General features: G+C 31.5%; 1 protein-coding gene and 1 pseudogene across 1 annotated transcript in view; both read left to right on the top strand.

Moving 5' to 3' along the window:
- Window positions 1-22,909, top strand: part of TBC1D32 (TBC1 domain family member 32) — a 174,437-nt gene that overhangs the window by 63,974 nt on the left and 87,554 nt on the right. The window contains exons 17-22 of the mRNA XM_011358802.2: window positions 200-401; window positions 1,426-1,508; window positions 5,745-5,883; window positions 9,071-9,158; window positions 11,059-11,177; window positions 19,649-19,765. Coding sequence (XP_011357104.1) covers window positions 200-401; window positions 1,426-1,508; window positions 5,745-5,883; window positions 9,071-9,158; window positions 11,059-11,177; window positions 19,649-19,765 — 748 coding nt within the window. The remainder of the gene's footprint in view (window positions 1-199; window positions 402-1,425; window positions 1,509-5,744; window positions 5,884-9,070; window positions 9,159-11,058; window positions 11,178-19,648; window positions 19,766-22,909) is intronic.
- LOC111738824 lies at window positions 17,123-17,241 on the top strand (annotated as a pseudogene).

The raw sequence follows: 22,909 nt of genomic DNA on the forward strand, positions 1-22,909 counted from the left end.
TCTTTCTTCTACTGATAGTGCTCTCATTATTAGCCATCTGCACATGGGAGGGAATCAGCATATTGACCTGTCAGAGAAAAGCTAGAGAAGGACTAAAAGTAAGACAAACAAATGAGTTCGTGATAAGGCTAGATTTTTGGTAGTGTTTTTTAAGTCATGATTTATAACCTTGGAATCACCTTTAGGTATCACCCTTTAGTTCTACAGGTGCTCATATAATTGCTCAGTTTTCAAAAAAACTTCTTGATGAAGATATTTCTATTTTTTCTGGATCGGAAATGTTGCCTCTGGTTAAAGGAGCTTTTATTTCTGCGTGTCGTCAAATATATGGTACATGTGAAGGCTTGCAGGTGTTAATTCCTTACAGTTTGCATGAATCTATAGCAAAGGCATGGAAGAAGGTAAGTATTTTCAAGATTTTTCTTTTCCTCTCTGCAAATCTTTATTTCAAATATAATCACTATTATAGTGTCATACCGCAGTTAAAATATTTTACTAGGGGCAAATATGATTTATTTAGCATCACAGTACTCTAGGATACATAATACTTTTAATTTGGTAGAGGATGACTTTAGGACCTCCTCTCCTACTGGGACACAGTTCTAGGACCTAGCTGGGTACTACACAGTCTTCTAGCAGGACAGGCTTTAGACCGATTATCTTTGCATAGAATGACATTCCTCTTTGAAAGTTATTTCTGAGCATTTTTTTTTTAAATTTATTAGTTTCAAGTATACAGTACATCGGTTAGACATCTATATAGGTAGTAAAATGATCCCCTCAGTTGCTCCCTCCCTCTCCTGACCCTCAACCTTGCCAATGTATTAATACTAATTGCATTCCTTACGCCATGCTTCCCATCCCCGTGACCATTCGTCAGCTACTAATTTGTACTTCTTTAACCCTTCACCCCATTCTCCCAGCCCTTTAAACCGCCCTCTCCTCTGTCCATCACCAAATTGTCCACTATATTTGTGAGTCTGTTTTAGTTTGTTCTTTTTATTCCTTAAATTCCACATATAAGTGAAGTTGTATAATGTTTATCTTTCTCTGTCTGACTTAAATACCTTCTAGGTTCATCACAGCAATATCTTTTTCCATCCCCTTCCTTTTCATATGTAGGGGTCTTGTTTTCTTATCCTTATAGCCACTCCATCTGAGCGTTTTTTAGACAGCTGGATTTTTTATTATGGTCTCTGGAGATCACAATGTGGCAATAGTCAAATATATATCAATGGACCGTCTTTTTCCTCGATATATGCTTTATTTGTGAAATACTATATATTATATTTAAGAACCAAATTTAAATTTTGAAGAAAATTTAAATTACATGAAGGATCAAATATAAAAATGTAGCATGAGGTCTTATGAGTAATGCTACTAGTAAAAAAAAAAAAAACTGTAAATTAATCTGTTATATTCTAGACAAGTTTGCTATCAGAAAGAATTCCTACTCCAGTAGAAGGTTTGGATTCTGTTTCTTCAGTAAGCCAGGAATCCCAAAACATGTAAGTACAATTGATTAAATTCATCTGTTTTTTTTTTTTAAACGTTTCCCAAAATAATTTAAAAACGAGAATATAATAGAATACTATATCAAAGACATTTTGCAGGAAGATAAATGTATACATGTAGGATCAAGGAAAATTATATCCAGGAGGAACTTCAGAGATTATATAATATTCGTGCCTTTAAAATATATCTAGCAATATTTATTATTCTTGCTTTATCCTGTATTTACAGTTTGGGTTAGAAATTTGACATGTAGTAGTGTTTCCAAAAAATTTGGAGAATTACCAAATACTAAAATTGGAAAGCTAACTAGGGAGTTTAGTAGAAAGTGTTTTCAAATGCCAAAGAAGTTCATTTATATTTAAACTATGATTTTTCAAAATATGTGAACATTCATTTTAATTAGATTTTGGTATAGAAAAATTATTTAAATCCATATTTATACCAATTTTTAATTTAAATGTCTCCATGTTTCTTCACAGATATCATTAGGATGTGGGATCAGATTAATGGGGAAAATATATATTGTTTAAACTTAAGACTAGGTGACACATGTTTCTGGATTCTCTTCTTACTTGAGTGCTGGCATAGACTAAATAGATAATAATTAGAAGACTCTTAAAGGATATTCTTAAGAGAAATCCAAAAACTAATATTTCTTTTTAGATAAGCATAGTTTAGCTAAAAGAAAAAGAACCAAGCAAAACACCTTTTGCATTTCCTTAACAGTGCAATAGTTCAACAAATAATTATAGCTAATTTTTAGAGAATTAACTTTTTTCTTTTTTCTTATCTACTTGTCATAAACTTAAATCAACTGCCACTTTTTCTTTCTTTCTTTTTTTTTTTTTTACTCACAAGGGAGTGAGTAAAAACATTTCTACAATTCACTTTTGAGATAATTTTTAGATTTGTTTTGGAAGTCTATAATTTGTCATTTTTTGTTTTCATTCATGCATTCATTTTGTACCCATTCATTCAGCTATTTATTGGACTAAGTTCTTTGCTGAGTTCTGAGGATACCTATATACTTCAGAAAGCTTATTGTGTAGTGTAGAATACAAATAAATTAATATAACGTGGTGATACAGTATGCTAAATTTATATGATAGAGGTCATGCAGGGTCCATTGGGAGTGAATTTGGGGAAATCTTCCCAGAAGTTGTTGTTAAACTAGGTGAAAAAGAATACTTTGATATTAGTGGTTTAAAAAGGGGAGAACATTATTCTAAGTAGAAGAAATAGTGTGGTCAATAGGCTATAAGAAAAAGGGAACATGATTAATGTACTTAACACATTTTACTGTCAGTAATATTTTAAAATTTTCGATGGTAGAGTCTGAAGGAGCTAATAAATTATACTCCACTCCTTTCCTCCTGAGTTTTGAACCAATTAACAGAGATAAAAAAAAAGTCAAGCAAATCAAAACACTGAATAACATAAGTTTCCTAAGACTGAACTCAAGAATTTGATTTACCCATTTCTATCACAATCAATAGTGGAAAGCTATAGGAGTCCCTCTAAGGCAGAGCTTACAAAGATCACAGTTAATTACATAGTAGAACAGAGCATAATGTGTGCTTCCTACAGGAAGCTGGATCACAGAGAGGAAGTGGACTTGGGGAGAGGCATTGCTCAGGTCATCCTCCAAATCTCCTGTGTCTTTTCTTCTTCCACAGGGAGGAGCAAGTGATTAGGTGGAAAGACGCAAGCAGTATTAAAATGGGAACTGTACTAGATGGGGAAACTAGGTGGGGAAAAGGAGATTCCCCCAACATCTGATATTAATGTCTTTGAAACAAAAGATTTAATGAGTTTTTGGTAATAGTCAAAACTGTTGATTTCAATGTTGTCATCAAAATTAAATTACCTCATAGAAAGAATCAAGTATCTTTTGCTCTTTTGAGTTAATTGAAAAGTTGGTATGAGATGGGCATTATACGTTTCTTTGTAGTTTGGTAAAACTTGAGAGTAAAACCATCTGGGCCAATTAACTAGACTAAGTCTGATGCCAACACATAGTACTCTTCTCCTCCCTTCCCCTCACCACTGTCTCTGTTAAATGGTAGTTTCTCTGAGTATAAAAGTTTTGATAGACAATTGTTTTTCATCAGTATTTGAAACTATTACCCCACTGTCCTCTAGAATAAGTAGTAACTGATAAATCTGTCAGTATAGTTGCCTTTATTTATAGGTCATATCTTTTCTCTCTCATAGCTTTTAATTTCTTTTTTTTGGATGTTTACTATTTCTTTATGATTTAAATTTATCCTCCTTGGTACCCTAGACACTCTTTTATTCTATAGCCTGGACTGGTGTCTTTCCTTAAATCTAGAAAATCTTCTAGATTTTGAAAATTATTTTCTTTTCAAATACTTTTTTCATTTTCTTTTCTTGGAGCTTTTATTAGATATATATTGAGATCTTTCAGTCTATGCTCTATGTCTCATCTGTTTTTTTCAAATGTTTCTTATCTACCTATCATTCAATTCTTTCCTTGCCCTGACCTAGACTTTATCCTATCTGCTTTCTACATGGCTATATTTTTAAATTTTCAAGTTCTCTAATAGTTATTTTTTTTTAAATCTGTTTTTATTTCATCTCTGCTTTTTGTTTCACAGTTGTAATGGAATTTTTAAAATATGCTTTGATCATCATATTAATAAAATTATTCTGAGGTCATTATTTCTGAAAATTACTTCAGCTGGAATAATTTCATTTGATGAATATTGATTTTTCTGGTTCTTAGCTTTAGATATCTTTTAAAGTTTAATTGCAAATCCATTTTTAAGTGAGAGTTTTTTCCTTCCCTACTTCCCTCCCTCCTTCCTTATTTATCTCAATTTCTATTACTGTGTTCATTTTCCCTGTTCAGCATTTATACGGTTTTTCTCTTTTACCCCCATGTTTTAAATAAACATGGCATTGTATTGGCATTGAGGCTCCTGTCAGTGATAATGGAGATATTGCAGATATAATTAAAGAATTGGAAGATGAATTGATCATCTGTTCATTTCCAGAAATAAGGGTTTATCTGTATTCTTCTGTCACCCTAGGCTTATGGCTTATCAGCAGTCCCAGTTTTATACATATATGTATATTTTGTTCATTATATATAATGTTTTCTTTATATAAATTAATTATATATTTTAATTTCAATTAAATATATATTTGCTAGTCTATGCAGTCTTGAGCCTAGCACTGGTCTTGTGTCTCATATGTAACCCTTTTAGCTTTATAGTCTCTTGGAGCCAAATTTGGCTTCCATTGCCTATATTGCTTCAAAAATGGTCTAACTTCTTTGTGCTTCTGTTCTCTTTGTCCAAGGTGATATTTATGTTGTATTTGAACATGGTCGTATCTTTGACAATTGCAGAGGGATATATGTCAAAATAATTTTTTTTTTTTTAAATCAGAAAAGACCTGGATTTCAAATTTCTCGTAAATTCAGTTCCAGAATAGATTTCTGAAATTTCCTTGGGGGGCTGAGGGAGGCACACTTTTTACAAGCTCAGTTCCACTGTACATATAAACATTTGATTTTGACATATTTTAATCTCACAGTTTTTTTCCAGACAACTAGGAATATCCTGTATATAGTACATTTTCTCTTGCTTCTGGTACTTCTGAATGAAGTGCTCATATCCCTTTCTGTGCTTCCACATTTTTAGCTCTGACTCTTCTATAAACTGTGTACATCTTCTGTTTCAAGTCCCCCGCCCCCACTCTCTGGAGAATGTTACTGGCCTTCCTTTTAGAAGTGTTCTGAAAAAAAAAAAAATCATTTCCAAAAGTATAATTAAAACCTATGAAAATAAAGATAATATGCCTGATATGCTTTAGAAAGTTGGAAGACAGATATTCTGTAATGAAAGGGATGTATATTTCAAAATAATGGAGAATTTGGGCTTGAGGAATCCAGGCACAGCAGAATTATAATAGGAAGACAGAATGAATTTAAGGCATGGATAAAAGAACCTAGATATAATAAAAATGCTGACATATGCAGTTAATATTTGATTCATTCAATGGAGGAAAATTATTGGGATAGAAAGTATAAGAAAAAACAATTTACTATCAAGGAAGCTATGCTTTTTATCATATTTTAAACATTTATTGAGTACTTTCAACCAATGTGTACTCTATAAATTTAATTATCAGCAGAATTAAGCTATTTTTTTTTCAGTTTGAATATAATAAAGAAACTCATACTTTTCTTTTATCTGTTTCAGTATGGCTTGGGAAGAGAATTTGTTAGATGATTTACTAAATTTTGCTGCTACCCCCAAAGGACTACTACTTCTTCAGAGAACAGGTGCTATCTATGAATGTGTGACATTTATGTTCAACCGATATGCAAAAAAATTACAGGTATGAATTACCATCTGCCACAGGCAGAAGGAGTTTTTGTTTCTTTAAAAGCCATTAGGAACATCATTCTGTTTTTTGTGTGTGAAGAGGTTATTAAACTTCAGTTAAAAAGCCATACAGGATTGTAATATTTAACTTGATATTTTTTTCAGGAATACATTAGCGACTTAGTGTTTGTATCAATGGCTGTATTTACAGGATAGCAAACAAAATGGAGTTGAAAATTCAGTTAATCACCTAAATGTTTTATAAATGTGCTATCAAATATCTGGATATGTTAAAACTGGGTGTAACTCCAGGAAAATAATCTATTGGGTTTAAATATATGTGTCAGTGAGAGTACAGGCCTCACACTTTAAAAGAAACAACAATATTTGTAGAGGGATTATTTTATTATTGCTACTGTTAATAAAATTTACAATATAATACAGCCTTTTCTCAGAAGTATATTCAGCTTTTTGCTGTCAAAGTAAATATCCTTAGACTTCTGGGCTTTTTAAGATCATAAGTATGCTTTTAAAAGTGTTTTCTTTGTCTCTGGCAACTGTTTCTTGATGTTATTAGGTGGATTGTAAATATCACTTTATTTGTTCTTCCTTAGTCTTCAGTTCTAATTTCTTGCTTTTGTTTAAGTGTATAAAAAACAAAAAACTTTTTAGAGTTGCTTTTACCTATGAAGACTAAGTAGTTCCTGAGGGAGGGCCCTGACCATCTCTATATAAATAAAACATGAACATTAGTTCATGGGTTTATGGTATTAGGTTTGTATGTGCTGATATGTGTTTTTATTTTTTATTTTTATTTAAATGGACCTCAAGTATAGAGAATTTGGTTATTTACATGTTTCTGTTCATGGCATACTGTCCTGATCTGTCCATGCAAGGTTTCTCTCTTAATTAATTTAATTTTCCTGTCACTCCTGATTTGCAGTTCCATTTCACTTTGCTTGCAACCCCCTGCTCTAGGCTTTCATACCAACGTGTCATGTATAACATCCATAGATATGTATACTTCTCGTAGAATACTGTCTTAGTTCATTTGGTCAGTTATAACAAAATACCATAAACTGGGTGCCTTATAAATAACAGAAATTTATTGCTCACAGTTCCGAAACCAGGAGGTCCAAGATCTGGATGCCAGCATGGTTGGGTGAAGGCCCTCTTTTGGGTCAGACTTCCCATTGTATCCTCACATGGCAGAAGACGCTAGGAAACACTCTGGGATCTTATTTTATAAGAGTACTAATCCTATTAATGAGAATTCTCCACTTTATGACCTAATCACCTACCTCCTAAAGCCCCCACTTACTACCATCACCTTGGGTTTTGCATATGAATTTTGGAGGGCCACACATTCAGACTATATCAAATATAGAAGTTTTTCAGCCTTTTTAAGTTTACATAAATGAAATTGTGTTTTAATTTGAATTTCTCTGATGACGAGTTAGAATCTTCTTGTGTACTAGTTAACCATTTGGGTTTTCATTTTTGTTTTTACATTTTTTAAAATATTCAAGCAATTCAGAGACATTTTTCTTTTTCATTCAGATGTTTGAGACCATGCAGACACAACTTTTACTCTTGTGATAATACACTGATGACTAGATGTCATTTTTTACATTCATAAATTTGCAAACAATTTTGTCTTCCTTTTTACCACACTGGTAGTTATCATAGAAGATATTGTTACTGGATCTCAGTAACCTATAACCTTATAAGTTAGTACAATACTTTAACATTGCTTTATACTATTCAAAATATTTTTTGAAATTTTAGATTCAGTTACCTTGTAAGAAAGCAACTAGGCTATTTTTTTAATTTTGCAGAAGAGAAAGTGGAGACCCTGTCTGGTTAAATGATCTGCTTATGTTCACATATCCAGTTACTGACAGAAGTAAGACTAGAACTCAGATGTGTGTTTAACAGTTTCTACTAAATCTAAGTCTTGTTTAGTAAAGCATCTCTAACTTCTCTGGTTTCTCTGCCTCTTCATTTTGAGAACACTGTGTGAATCTGGGAAACCCTTATGGCTACTAACATCTGAATCAGCAGGGTCAACGGGGGTGATTGAGAAGGTTATGAAGGCAGGTGGGAAAAGGATAGACATTTATCTTGCTATACTTCTGTGCCATCTAACTGTAGGACTACTGGATGGCAAATTAAGGAAAATGGAAAATATGAGTAATAAAAACGGAGAAAGGAAGGCAAATTATAAAGACATGAACAGCAGAACATTGAAGAAATTAACTTAATTTGTTCCCATGGTCCTTTAGTTTATCTCTACGTTTTTTACCCTTAAACTCAATGTACAGTTTATAAATTTTTTAATTTGATTAAAACAGATCCTTTTTATGAAATGTTGAAAAAATATAAATTCTAAAGGTTACCTGTTTAGAAGTCAAATGTCTTATAAGCCGATCTGATCTTAGCCAAAGTCTGAGAAGGAAGACCATTTTATAATGTCTTACTTCCTTATTCTGATTTCTGCTAAGGGAGATTCTCACTTCTGTACGGTACCATAAGTACATGTATAATACTCTTTGTGAAATAAGAAATTATTTAAGGTTTCTGCAGCACTGTTTAGAAACCTATATATTAATGATGAGCATTCTTTGTCTGTGTGTGTGTGTGTGTGTGTGTGTGTGTGTGTGTGTGTGTGTGTGTGTATAAATTCCCTTCCTTAGGGGGGGAAAATCACATTACCTCTAAAAATAATTGTCATTTTTAAGGAGATACCATAGTCCTTTTTAAAGTTGTTTGATTATTTAAAAGCCCAGTTAAAAAATTGGCAGTCAATACAGAGTTATTAATGAAGAACCAACCTAAAGTATAAAATAATAAGATCATAGAATTTAGAGGTGGTAGAAATGTTATTTTACCTCTGGTCAAAGTCTCTTATTTTATGTATGAAGAGACTTAGACTTAGAGAGAGAAGTAACTTATTCAAGGTCCAAAAGCTACTTAATTTCAGGGGGAGGACCAGAAAATAGATCTGAAATAAGACCGTCAAAAATATTAAATTAGTATTCACTCATTGTTATAATTTCCGAGTTTGTTTTTGCTAGTCTTGTTATCTTGAAAGAATGTCTAGTGTTCTAATTTTTTAAAAAATCAATAACTACATGTAACATAAAACATTAACGTGCTAGATATTCGGCTTCTCACTATTATTCCTTATTTATGTTTAGATCAGCAGGCATAAAAAATTTGGCTATGGAGTTTTGGTTACACAAGTGGCATCAACAGCAGCAGGTGCAATAGCACTGCAAAGTTCAGGTAAGTTTTTTCTTTTAACTAGAATTATAATTATTTAAATAAAATGGGCAAACCAATGGAAAATTTAACTGGCATGGTCAAGTATCAGAATATTGCTCCAAAGTTATTTTTCCCAAGTTAGGCCTTAAGTAAAAGAAAGTTATTAGATTTCTTTTTTATCTTTTCTTTTCCACGAAATCCCACTGGGAATTTCCTTTTCCTTTGAAACACATAAAACCCTGTTCTCCTTTCTCAGAACAGTGACACATAATGAACTAAACTGAGAAATACTTGATGCTTTAAGAAGTCACCTTCATCTTATAAATCAAAAGGATATCATCTTCTGTCAGTACAATTGCATCTGATAGGATTTCTTAATGTTAGTTTCAATGGCTTATATATGCATAAAATTTAGTTAGCACACATACATATCATTTCCTTACTTCTTTTTTTCCTCTTCCCTTCTTGAAAGCTTCCCTCTCTCCATTTAACTTTCACCACTGTCTTTGCAGTTTGCAGTTGGCATATATTATCCACCATGGATTGGATTTCTAAGAAGTTCAAATATTGGGAACTTAATGTATCATATCTTAAGGTTATCTGACCCCTGAACCAGACATAAGATGTAATCTCTAATAGAGATGTTATGATTATATTTTTAAGGCTTAGAATTGATGAATCATAACATCAGAGGTCACTATTGATTCTCTCTTTAAATAAAAATATTTTTCTGTAGCAAATTTTAAGTATTTTTTTTTTGTCTGAACTAATAAATACTACTAGTATTATGAAACATGTTTCTTGGCAGAAGTTGTCCTAAGCTAAACCACTTATTTTTTCTTCTACTTATAATAAAATCTAATTTATTATATTACTCAGGTCATAGTAATGAAAACATTTGGAGACTAGATTTAATCTCAACTCAGATTTCCCTGTTGGTCAAGTCATTAAACTTTTGAGCCTCACAGTATCAAACTTCATGAGAAGGTTAAATGCAGTTTTTCACAGGACAAAGGAAGGAAGACTAACACTGCTTGAGTTCCTATAATGTCTTAGGTACTATATTAGGAACTCTACACATATGATCTCATTTATACTTCATAGCAGACCTTGAATGTAGCACTGTTATTTTCAGTTTTCACACTGGGGGACTGATGCTCTTAAGAAGTCAAGGGATTTGTCTAAGGACATGCACCTAATAAGCTGGCAGATTTGCGGTTTGAATACTCATAGTCTCAATTTTGGAGCCTATATTTTTTCTGTTATATCAAGGTGCTCTTTCTGCTCTAATGCTATTGCAGACCTACTGATTTTATGATTAAGTCTTCTGTTTTATACTTTTTCTTACGATTTGATTCTTCATAAAGGTTTTAATCATTAGGTTTAATAATCACTTTCATTTAGAATTATAGTATCTGACTCATGAGAATTTAAAGACTGCACTGAGCCAAAAGTTATGTGAAATGGAGAAATGTTCTAAGCATATGGAATTACAAAAAAATAATTATAATAAGGAAACACTTGTACTCTTTGGACACCTACCCTGCCTCCTAATACCTATGCCCCTCCCCCAACCTTTCAGGCTGCCTTTCACTGTTGGCTCATTTGCAGAGTAAAGCATAAATATTATTTTTTTAGAAAACATTCTCAGAGAAGTTATTGGCCAGAGATTAAAAGCTAGGACTCAACATTCAGCCCTACAGGGAAATAGTCTTTCAAAATTTCATCATTCTAGTTTTATAGTAATGAAGTATCATAAAGGTATATTAACAATCACAGATATAATTTCTATCAAGGTTAGAGGTTATTTCATGTCTTTTGTCGGTGTGGACCAGTCTTGTTTGAGGAATAATTGTATCTTTCCTTCATAATCCAAAGAAATAGTATACTATGAATATGATCTAAAACAATCCTTTTTTAGGGTTCATTAATGCGCTTATAACTGAATTATGGGCCAATCTGGAATGTGGAAGAGATGATGTTAGAGTAAGCCATCCAAGATCTACTCCGGTGGATCCTATTGACCGAAGCTGTCAAAAGGTAAGACATGATTTGACTTATATAATAATATAGAGATTTTAAGTACATCTCTCAGAAATTACTTTATCCAGACTTTATCGATATTCAGTTACAACCAGCAGCCTTTCCTAATTTTTTCTTTTCTCTCCTTTTTTTCATTTCTAATTTTTAAAAAAAAAATTCACAATAAATTTAGTGAATGATAGAAACACCAGTATTCTTTGGGAATTATGTTTTGGAAAGATTTTTTTTTTTTTATACAATGATATAAAAAATTTATATTTATGTTTTTACTATGATTTTCTGTTTTTACTATGAGATGTTACAAAATGAACAAACACAAAGAACTCTGAAACAAAAGCCAGCTGATCAAAACAAAAAAGTAAGGAAGCATTTTCCCCTTGAACTCAAATCTAATAGAAAATTGTTAGGATTATTTGAAGAAAGGATAGGCAGAGAAGATGCTATCATTAAGAGTAATATGGCCAAAATAAACTCCACACAAGAACCTCTTAAGCACCCACACAATATTCTAATTTAATGACTTTTATATATTTGATATGTTCTCCAAATTTCACTAAAATGAAATGATGATTTCTGACTTTGACTTTATGATAGCCTGGGAAATTTTTATTCAGAGGGTGTCATAAAATTATCAAAATTAAGAAAAAAAACAAAACGTTCTGCTTTCTGTATTAGTAGACTGATTCCTTCCAGTAGAAAATGCAAACTCAGGAAAATAACTTAAAATTCAACCATTTAAAAAATAAGTAAGAAATGGAGAGGAATTAATATAGATGAAGAGAACCATACTGCTCAAGATTCTGGATTTAACAAATTTTCACATGAGGAGAAGTACAACTTGGTGCTTCCCAGATAGAAATTTATACTCTAACGAGATTGTAAAACCAGAAGACAAGGTTTAGGGTCTTAGAGAAACTGGGAAGTGGAAGGAGATTCCTTGAAATTAAAGAGGAACACAGAGAGTGCTCCAACCTGTGTATACACTCTGTCTAAATATGTCACTGTCCCCTGAACTGTGCACTTGAACTTCACAGATATCACATGCTCTACCACAGTGGTCAGAGTTAAGAGAGAGTTTAAGTTGTTCAACCCCATCAACTACTAAATTAGAATCAGTACTCTTTGGGGAATAACAAAATCCAGTGTTTCTGCATCATATTCTTCACAATGTATGGAATAAAATCAAAAAATTATTAGATGTGAAGAAACAGAAAAATGTGATTCAAAGTCCAGAAAAAGGCAAATAATAGAGATTAACTGTGAAATGATGGGATTGAAATTATTTGTTAAAGATTTTTAAGCAGTTATTAATAAATATAATGTAAAAGAAAATATGCTGGTAATAAATGAACAAATTAGAAATCATAGTAGAGAAGTAGGAACTATAAATAAGAGCCATATGGAGATTCTAGAGCTAAAAATTTTATTTTCTGAAATAATTTTCTCTATGATTTTGATGGAAGATTTAGAGATGACAAGAAAGTTTACTTAATCAATAGAAATTATACAATCTAAAGAACAGAGAGAAAAAAATTAGGAAAAACTTGTGTGATTTGTGAGATCTTATCCACAGATTTAACATGTGTGATGGAATACAAAAGGAATGGGGCAGAAAATATTAGAATAAGTAATAGCTGAAAATTTCTAAATGTATGAAAATATATAAACTTATAGATTAAGAAACAGTGAATCTCAAGGAAGAATATATGCAAATAATGAAATTGCAAAGAAACCACAGCAAGGTTACTTATAGATATATGAACACATGAAAACTAAAAATAAAGAAGAAATATTGAATGATGCCATAGAAAATTACACATTACATAAATTACAGGGGAACAGCAGAAAAGTTTGCTGATACTTCTTTAGAAACAGTGGAGGCCATAAGACAAAGAATGTACTGAAAGGAGAAAAACAAAAGTCAATCTAAATTTCTATTCACCAGAAATACTCTTTAAGAATAAAAAAGTGAAATTTACAAATTAAATCTAAATAAATAATTTACAGCAGACCTGCATTTTAAATAATACTAAAAGAATTTCCTCAGGTCGAAGGAAAATGATTGCAGATATTTTGGTTTTTAGGATTAAAAGAAGAAATTGCAAGAAGATGAATGAGTATAAAAACCTATTATTTTTTTCTTCTTGTAAACACATGTGTCTCTAAAAGAATAGTGACATATGGTGGGGTTTTTTTTTATACTTTGAAGTAATACATATGACAGCTATACTTTACAGAACAAGAGAATGGTAAACAAATCTGGTTACAATTTTTTTTTCACATTTTATGTAAAGTAGCACAACATTCTTAATCTCTAGCAAATAGTTTTGATTTAAATTTAAGGTTACAGGGGTTTATTAAACTTCTTTGATTTTTATTAGAAATTTAGTATAAACTACGATTAACTTTTCTCTTTTAAAAAAATTGTGTATTCCCCTAAACTATGCACTGAAAGATCTAGAAATAATAACTCATAAGAGTAAAAATTCTTAATGCACAGTTTATAGTTCTAAATATCCCCTAGGGATTCTGTTGTCTTTTGGGATTTAATTTTATTTTGTCATTTTAATTTGGAAAACAATGTGACCTCAATATATAATGAGCTACATTAAAAAACTTACTTCCAGCCCCTTCCTCCCTTGTCTTACTCTCTATAGCTGAACTTTGCAATATGATAGTCCCATGTGGCTATGTAAATTTAAATTTAAACTAAAGTTAAAAATTCAACCTCCCCATTACATTAGAGTTTGGGTTTAGCCACATAATCTACTAAATTAGAAACAGCACTCTTTGGGGAATACAACAGAATCTATCATCTCTTAAGTGCTCAATACCACAGGTAGCTAGTGATTATCATATTGTACAGTTCAGATTACATAACATTTCCATCATCAAAAATTGTTTTATTGGAGGACACTAACCTAGAAAAACCACTAAGAAAAAATGCAAAGAGGCATCTCTAAAAAACAAAATCCCCCGCCCCTCCAAAAAAAGAAAAATGTAAAAAGCTAGAGAGGAAAGAGCAAAGGAAGAGAAAACAGAAGAAAAACAGAACAAATAGAAAAATAGTAGCCCTAATCAACAGTCACTTTAAATATAAGTGAACTAAATATCCTAATTAAAATGCAGAGATTTTCAGGTTGAATAAGAAAGGAACTATATACTAACTTTAAGAAACTCACTTTAAATTAAAAAAAAAAAAAAAAAAAAGTTAAGTTAATCAATGAAAAGACATACCAGAGGAAAAAAGAAGACTAGAACGGCCATATTTAATATCGGATATAAAAAAAAAATCAGAGATTAAGGAAAACATATCTATATGATAATATGAGCAATGTATCAAGAAGATATAAAATAACATAAGTCAGTTATATTCTTAGAAATCAGATTCAAAATATATGAAGTATTAAAATAGAATTTAAGGAAGAAATAGGTAAATCTACATTCACAGTCGAAGATTTTAACATTCCTGTTTTAACAGTTGATTTCATATCTTTAAATCTGTTCTGAGGTATACCGTTTAACTACTACTACTGATCACTTGATCTAATAGTTCTTTATACAATACTATATTGAATGACTGCAGAATACATTCTTTTCAGGAGCACATGGCATACTCACCAAGAGAGGCTGTTGCTAGGCTAGAATGCAAGTCTAAATAAATTTAAGATGAATGAAATAATACAAAGTATATTCAGTAACCACAATGGACTTAATTAAATATCAAGAGCTAAAAAATAAAAAAAAAAACAATTATTTGGAAATAACATGTTACCAAATACCATGTAGCTCAAAGAGGAAGTCACAAGGGATTTTAGAGATATTTCAACTGTATAAAAATAAAAATACAGTATATAAAAAAAATGTGAATATATCTAAAATAAAGCTAAGAGGGATATTTTTAGCTTTAATATTACAAAGTAAGAAACATCTAAAATTAATGATTCAAGTTACTATCTAAATAACTAGAAAAAGAAGAGCAAATTATACCCAAAGTGCATGGAAGAAAAGACATAATAAATATTAGAGTAGAAATCAATAGAACAGAAAAAAGATAAATTAGAGAAAAGTAACAAAACCAAAAGATGGTTTTTTGAAGTGATTATTAAAGATTATAAAACCCTAGCCAGACTGATCAAGAAAATGAGAGACCTAAAATTACTAATATAAAGAATGAAAGAGGAGGCTGTCACTTAAGATCCCACAAACATTAAAGAACAATAAAGGAATTTTATGATCAGCTTTATGCCATGAATTCAACAACTAAGATAAAATTGGCAAACTTCTTAAAAAATATGCTTACCCAAACTGACCCAGTAAAAAATAGAAAATCTAAAAAGGTATGTATCAGTTAAAGAAAGTAAATTATCAAAAACCTTCCCACAAAGAAAATCAGATAGTTTCACTGGTGAATTCTATAAAACTTTTAAAGATAAGAGAAAGAGCACCAATCATACACAAGTTCTTTCAGAAAACAAGGGTATAGGAATCAGTTTCAAACTTATGTTTTGAGTTCGGCATAACCCTGATGTGGCAAAAGGACATAAATTTTACCAAAAAAGAAAATTACAGACCAATATTTTTATTGAATATCAACTTAAAAATATTTAACAAAATATTTTCAAATTATATCAACCAATAAAAAAGGATCATTATGATCAAGTGGGGTTTATCCCAGCCATATAAAGTTGGATTAACATTGTAAAATGAAACTATAATTCACCATATTAACATAATAAAGAGAAAAGTCATACACTGATTTCAATAGATGTGGAAACAGCATTTGAGAAAATTTAATACTCATTAATAAAAACTCAGCAGATTTAATCCTCAAACTGATAAATATTATCTTTGAAAAACATACCTCTTCAGCAATAGTGAAATATTGAACCTAAAATTTGTTCACTCTTAGCCACTTTTACTCAATATTGTTTTAGGTCTTAATGCAATAAGGCAAGAACAAAAATAGAAGGCCTATAGATTGGAAAGATGTGTAAAACTATATTTGATAATGGTTTGATTTTTCATCTAAATCAAAAAACTTTCTTTGAATCACTCTCAGATTATTTAACACTTTAAAAATACATCTCTGGTATAGTAGGTATAACTGATACATCTTGCTTAGTACTTAGTACTTAGTACTTAGTCATTCTTAGTACTTCCAAATCCTAATTTGTTTTTTTCTCCTAATTTTGTCCACTCAGAAACATTTTCATTCATAGCATTCTATCTAAAATATAAAATATAATTTTCATTACTTTTCTGAAAACAATTTATTTCCTTTTGTTAGAGGATAAAGATAGAGCTCATTAACACAGCACATACCCTCCTGCCTTCCTGCTTGCTGCCTCTGCAGCCATGTCTCTCACTTCTTGCTTTGCTGTGGAATGTCATCCTCCCAATATCTTCCCACTCCTCTCTGGAGTACAATACCAGCAGGTCATTTTGAGCATTGTTTTAAATCATCTAATAGTGTATTTGTCCTATCTTACACTGTGAGTCCTTGGGGGCAGGGATCATTTTTCATTCATATTTTTATTCTTAGCATCTAGTAAACTTGCTGATAAGCAGCCAGCATTAAAATATTTTGAATGGATAATTAAGTGAATAGATAATCATTATCAACCTGAAGAGTTTTTAATTCATAAGAAAAATTCTTGGTTTTAGGCTTAATTTTATGCTGTAGTTTTAAAATATATCAAACATTTGACCTTCCTTTACTTTTCAAATAATAGAACCCCATTATTTTCTTCAAACCATTGATGAAATAGAAATATATTTTATGCTAATATAAATTTTAGGATAATTAATATCTGATAGTAACATCTTATGTTATTTCTGTGGGAACCAGTGATTACATTATAAATATTTTCTTGAGCTCTAGAAGTGCTTAACATCACAATTTTGTAGTATGCTAATATCTTTTAAAAATCCTCAGTATGGTCTATGGCCATGCCACCCGGAACATGCCCAATCTTGTCTGATCTCGGAAGCTAATCAGGGTTGGGCCTGGTTAGTACTTGGACAGGCGACCACCAAGGAATACCAGGTGTTGTAGGCGTAAAAAAAAAAAAAAGGCAAAAAAATGCTCAGCGTGTGAAAAATGGATTTGTTTCTCCTAGAAACAAAATGCTGAAATCTTAAGTTTCTTTAAAATTCTGTTTAGATTGTTTTAGTTCAAATACAATTACTAAATAGTTTTCACCTAGAGTTCAATGTAATATTAGAGTAGCATATCAAAAGTTATGATTCTGTTATGTGGTCCACATTGTTTTATTTCTCAGGTGGAAGTAGGGAGGTTTCATAAACAACAATGGAATTCTTCATGTGTAAATAGCACAAAAATTCTCAACATAATATTGATATACATGATTTGTAAAGACCATACTTCTATGGATAATGTCAAATGTCAAAAAAGACACTTATTAAGTTTTTAAAAATAATCTGTCATTGTTATAATAGATGGAAAGGGTGTTTTAAACATAAAAGACTTATTTATGATAGTATCTGAATATTGCTGGATTAATATTAAGAACGTTTATGAAATATTTGCATATTCAAATTATGCATTTTAGCTTATATTTTGATAAATTAAAAATAAAACTTACGGCATCTGTTTTATCTTTCTAGTCAACACCCTGGTGATTAGTGAATTTTTACAGTGGTTCCCTACATGGCTGTGAATTCTCTAGTTTTGCTGCATTTCATTTTATATATAATTAATAGATATTCCTCATACATTCTTTCCTTGACATAAATTTTTTTCTTCCTCTTTTATAGTGCATGCTTTTAGCATAGTGTTTCCTTTAAATAGGCATTCAGTAAATGGCTACTAGGCTATTAAATTTATTCTACTCTATGATAATGTTATTGCTATCTGAATAGATATTAACTTTATAAATATGTTGATTCCCTTTTTAGAAAGGAAATCTTCATTTTATGGAAAATTTATGGGGAAAAAAGGAAACTTTTAAAAAACTTGATGTGAGTTCATTTTTCATCCTACTGCAGCATTTGTTAAAAGCTACTGTGTGTTAAATGAATTTACTTAGCCACAGTTAAATAGCATTACATTTGGTATAATAAGAGGGTTATAAAATGGCCTCTACCTTACAGGTCCTCAAACAAAGGCTGTGAAACAAGGTGACACTGTTAAATAGCATCTGAAGATTATATAGTGATTTGTAATGAGTAACCTTAGCCTGAAAATAAGAAAATATAATAAATTAGTTTATGACCAACTTTCTGATAGTGTATGACTTTGCTAAAGTCTCTTCACTTGGCTGGTCCTCAAGTTTTCTCATCTATTAAATGAGAGATTGAATTAACTGTTCTTTTTAATTTTCTCAATATTCTGATTTTAGTGAAAATTCTTAATTTGATTCTTAAATTTTCTGAGTCTAGGGAAAATTTAAAAATGACAAGCAGCAAGCATTATAGTTACAAATAAGTAGTTAATATAGGACAAAGTAAACATACAGATATTGGAATGTAAGGATTCTAGAGGCAGATAAAGTTATTTGGAAAGCCTTCTAGAGAAAGAGGGGGCAAACTTTTGAAAGCTTATGAAATGGGATAATGAGTATGTGAGAGGGCAGGAAAAACATGTTAGTAGATAAGAAAAGTTTATCTATGTGGCAGTCAGTTGAAGGAGCCCACAGGCAGATTTGATTGACTGAAGTGGTGACTTCATGCTGAGGGGTAATGGGAAATGAAGCTTTTGATAACTGTTAAGAGAAGGTGGGTGTCAATTAGTAAAGTGCCTTGAAAGTCATGCCGAGGAGTTTAGATTTGATGTTTACTAATAGGCAACCACGCATTCTTTTGCACAGAGAATCCAAATAATGAAATGTGCCTGAGAAAAATATTCAGATTGCCTTTAATAAAAGGAAATGAGATTGGGAACTTAAAGATTTCACAGGGATTAACTTGATAAGATTGCACTGGAAAATGAGCTGGTTTTGATAGGAAAAGCCATGGCTTTCTTAAATTTACTATGATTAGGATAGTTGTATTTACAGAGAATGTAGTTAAAGGATAAAGATGGCCTTGTGACCTAAGTAAAGAATATATAGAATTTATTATCTTGCTCCAGAGCCCCTAAGTGTTATTCTCTTATATTGTCTTACACATCAGAATAACAGATGCAAAGAAAACATAGATCCTTTAATTTTTTTTCTCAGAATCAAACTTTTCAAGAGATACATGATATCTTAATACATTTTCCAACTCTCAAGTATGTTTTGTTACGACTGTTATTATGTATTGTCAACACATAGATTCTTGTTAATGGTAACTATTTTATATTTATGTACGTATTTCACCTTTATGTAGATTAATTAGGCTTATTTGAAAAACTAACCCTTGTAGTCTACTGCTATAAAACTTCATTTAACGATTCTTCCATGGATGTGGTTAGAAAAAAATGAACCATTTAAATGACTGTTTTCTTTCTCCTTCCACCCTAGTCTTTTCTAGCACTGGTGAACTTGCTATCTTATCCTGCTTTTTATGAGCTGATAGGCAATCAAGATCTTCCTAATAAAACAGAATACTCTCTTCGTGAAGTCCCAACGGGTGTTATTGTAAGTCATTTTATTTTAATCTTTCCCTTTTATAAACGATACTTTTTGAGATTTGTAGTAAAAATGCAATTTGACAGAAAAAAAAGAACACTATTTAATGATATTCAAAGGCTGATACATTTACCCATGGAATATCAGCTTCTGAATTATCTGTGAATGGAATCTTTGATCCAGGACACCTAACAGTTGCAATACCTATCGGAATGAATAGAGTGTTAACACTCCCCAACAAGGAAAGAGATGTGGTATAAATAGAAGTATGTATGAAATTATATTATTAGTCATACTGGTGCTATTCCTTTATTGGCTAGAATAATTAGAAATAAACTGTATTTAAGAAGTCTAATACATTTTCTCCTTATATTTTAATGAAATATATGTTACTGGCCCATGAGGGCAGTATATACATATTTATTTAATCTGAGACTTATTTTATGTTAATACTTTCAGATGGATAACTTGTTCTAATCATCCAGAGATATTTACTTCCTCATTTTTGGATAAATTTATGAATTAGACACATAAATATAAATATGTACACATATGCATTTGTAAAGAATTATTTGATTAATACTGAAATTCTATTATTAATCCTTTTTGTTTTTCTGGTCATTCGTCTATATGGTGGCGTTTTGTACAGTTTTACTTTTTTGAGTACTTTGAATTCTTATTAATACTAAACATTTATTTTTTTAAAACTTTCTCTACTTTGGGAAATTTTTGATAATTTATATGAATAAAATATAAAGATAAATACTTCTGTCATTAAACTTTTTATATTCTCTTCTTTGAAATGATCCAGTTTTATATTGTGCTTACTTATATCCTAGCACTTCTTAAGTACTTTTATAATTAGCCATTTATGTGCCTGTCTTTCCTGCTACACTGTGAGTGTCCGAGAGCAAGTAGGATATCTTAGTCAACCTTAGAATCTAGAACATAGTAGAAGTCCAGCGAATGGTCTTTGAAAATATTCCTGGTATTATTGCCTTTACTGAAACTGATTATGGGAATTAGTACAAATGAATTGCATTATTTTATCTAGAACAATGGTTTGGATATTTGTTCTGTTAAGTTTTCAGGGATATCTGTAGCGCTTATTGAGAGATATCTTTCCACTTAGGGAAGGCTTTGTCTTTTAGTTTTAAAATACTTAACTGTGAATAGCTTTGTTATTCCGCCTCTCCTAACAACATTATTGTAACCTTATAGAAGAGTCACTGCTTCCCATCATCATTTAAACATGTTAAAATCTATTAAAATAAACAACAGCTCCCTTGACCTGTGTCTTCCTTTAGCTATCACTCTATGTATGGTTTTCTTTTTAGTTTTCCCCGAGAAAGCAGAGACTTAAAATATAGACAATTTTTTTCAGAAAAACTTTCTGAAAAAAATTGTCTATATTTTAAGTCTCTGCTTTCTCGTCTATCGGCTCCAGGAGCCACTGTAATCTGGTGTCTTGCTTAATTACTTAACTGAAATTGTTCTGTCAGAAGTCACCAGTAAATATGTAATTCCTTTACTCAAAGGAACCTCCCCATTCCTTTGACTAATTTACCACCTTGTGGCATTTGGACCAGTTGATTCAATCATTCTGTTGTCACTCTCTTCTATGACTGTGGTACTGCTTCTTCTTGACCAGCTTCTTGGCCTCTCCTGCATCGTTGGTCTTCTTTGAGGACTTTTCTTCTGTCTGTCTTATGTCTTCCAGGTTGATCACATTGAATTCTATGGTTTCAGTTGTACACTGACAAATCTCTGACCTGTATCATTCATTTGACTGCCAGATCTATACCCAGATTTCTTCTAAACAATGGATATCTGGAAAACTCATAGGCATCTTAGTCTTACCATGTCTACAACTGCATAGAAAGTTTTCTGTATCCTAAATCAATTCCATTTCCTGCCTCAGTATATGTCACCATTGTCCACACAGTTGAATAAGCTAGAAACCTGAAATTCATTGTTGACTCTTATTTCTATAGATGTAGTTAATTATAATTTATATATATTTTACCTCCCTGATAACTGGATCTTGTTTACTTTTCTATTCCTGTTCAGACCACCTTACTCTGACCTTCATTTCTTGATAGATTACTTCGATGAGATTCTAATTGCTCTTTTTCTTCCATTCACAACCTCTATCCTCATACTAATTTGTTCTCAAAATAGTCCTTTAAAAATGAAAATCAACTGCAGCTATTCTGTTGTTTAAAATCTTTGCTGATTTCCCATTATCTCCATACATATTCTATATTCCTTTGCATGGCCTTCAGCTTCTCCTTATTTCTTAAAGTCCTCTTTTTTTTCTCCTCTTACCTTCTACTCTCTAACGTTCATCGTTTTTGGACAAGTTTCTTTCTTTCTCTGGAATCTGAAAGGTATATAATCTTGCTTTTTAGCTAGATAGTGTCTCCTCATTCTTTAGGACTTTTTCATGCTTTACTCCTTCTCTGGAGTCTTTTTTGTCCTTCCTCTGTAGCCGCCCTTTCTGAGTTCCTCTTCATGTACGCTCGTAGCACCTTGTCCATGAATAAAATATGTGCCACATTATTTTATTATTTATGTATTGTCTCTTCTAATAGACCATAAGATACATAAGGAGAAGAACTGTGTCCTATTTGTCTTTTGCCCTGAAAGTCTAGCAATTTGGGTTTTATTTATTTATTTTTGTTTTTTGGATTTTTTTTTTTCTCCTATGAGCATGGTAGGTTCTCAATAACCTCACTGTTTTATTATTTCTTCTTGGCTAGACTCTTAACAAGTTGGGTCCCTCTTAGGCTTTATTCAAAAGGATTTAATTCAATAACTTTATATTTTCTCTGGAAGTCCCATGATGTCAGGACCCCTAAAGAGTGATACTGAAGAGCTGTGTGTGTGTGTGTGTGTGTGTGTGTGTGTGTGTGTGTGTGTGCGCGCGCGCGCGCACACACACACACACACACACACAGAGGCACATGTATGGGCTTTATTTTGATGACATTTTCAAATTTACATTAAAAAACAGTATAATGAACTCCCCATATTCCACTCACTAAACTGCACCTTTTATCAACATTCTGTCATGTTCTTCCATCTATTTTCCAATTATTTTCCAGTTTCTTCTCCTTTACTCTTGCCTTTTTCCCCCACCGGAGAATTGTA

This window comes from Pteropus vampyrus, unplaced genomic scaffold, assembly GCF_000151845.1.
Source record: "Pteropus vampyrus isolate Shadow unplaced genomic scaffold, Pvam_2.0 Scaffold43, whole genome shotgun sequence".
In the NCBI taxonomy this organism is placed as follows: domain Eukaryota; kingdom Metazoa; phylum Chordata; class Mammalia; order Chiroptera; family Pteropodidae; genus Pteropus; species Pteropus vampyrus.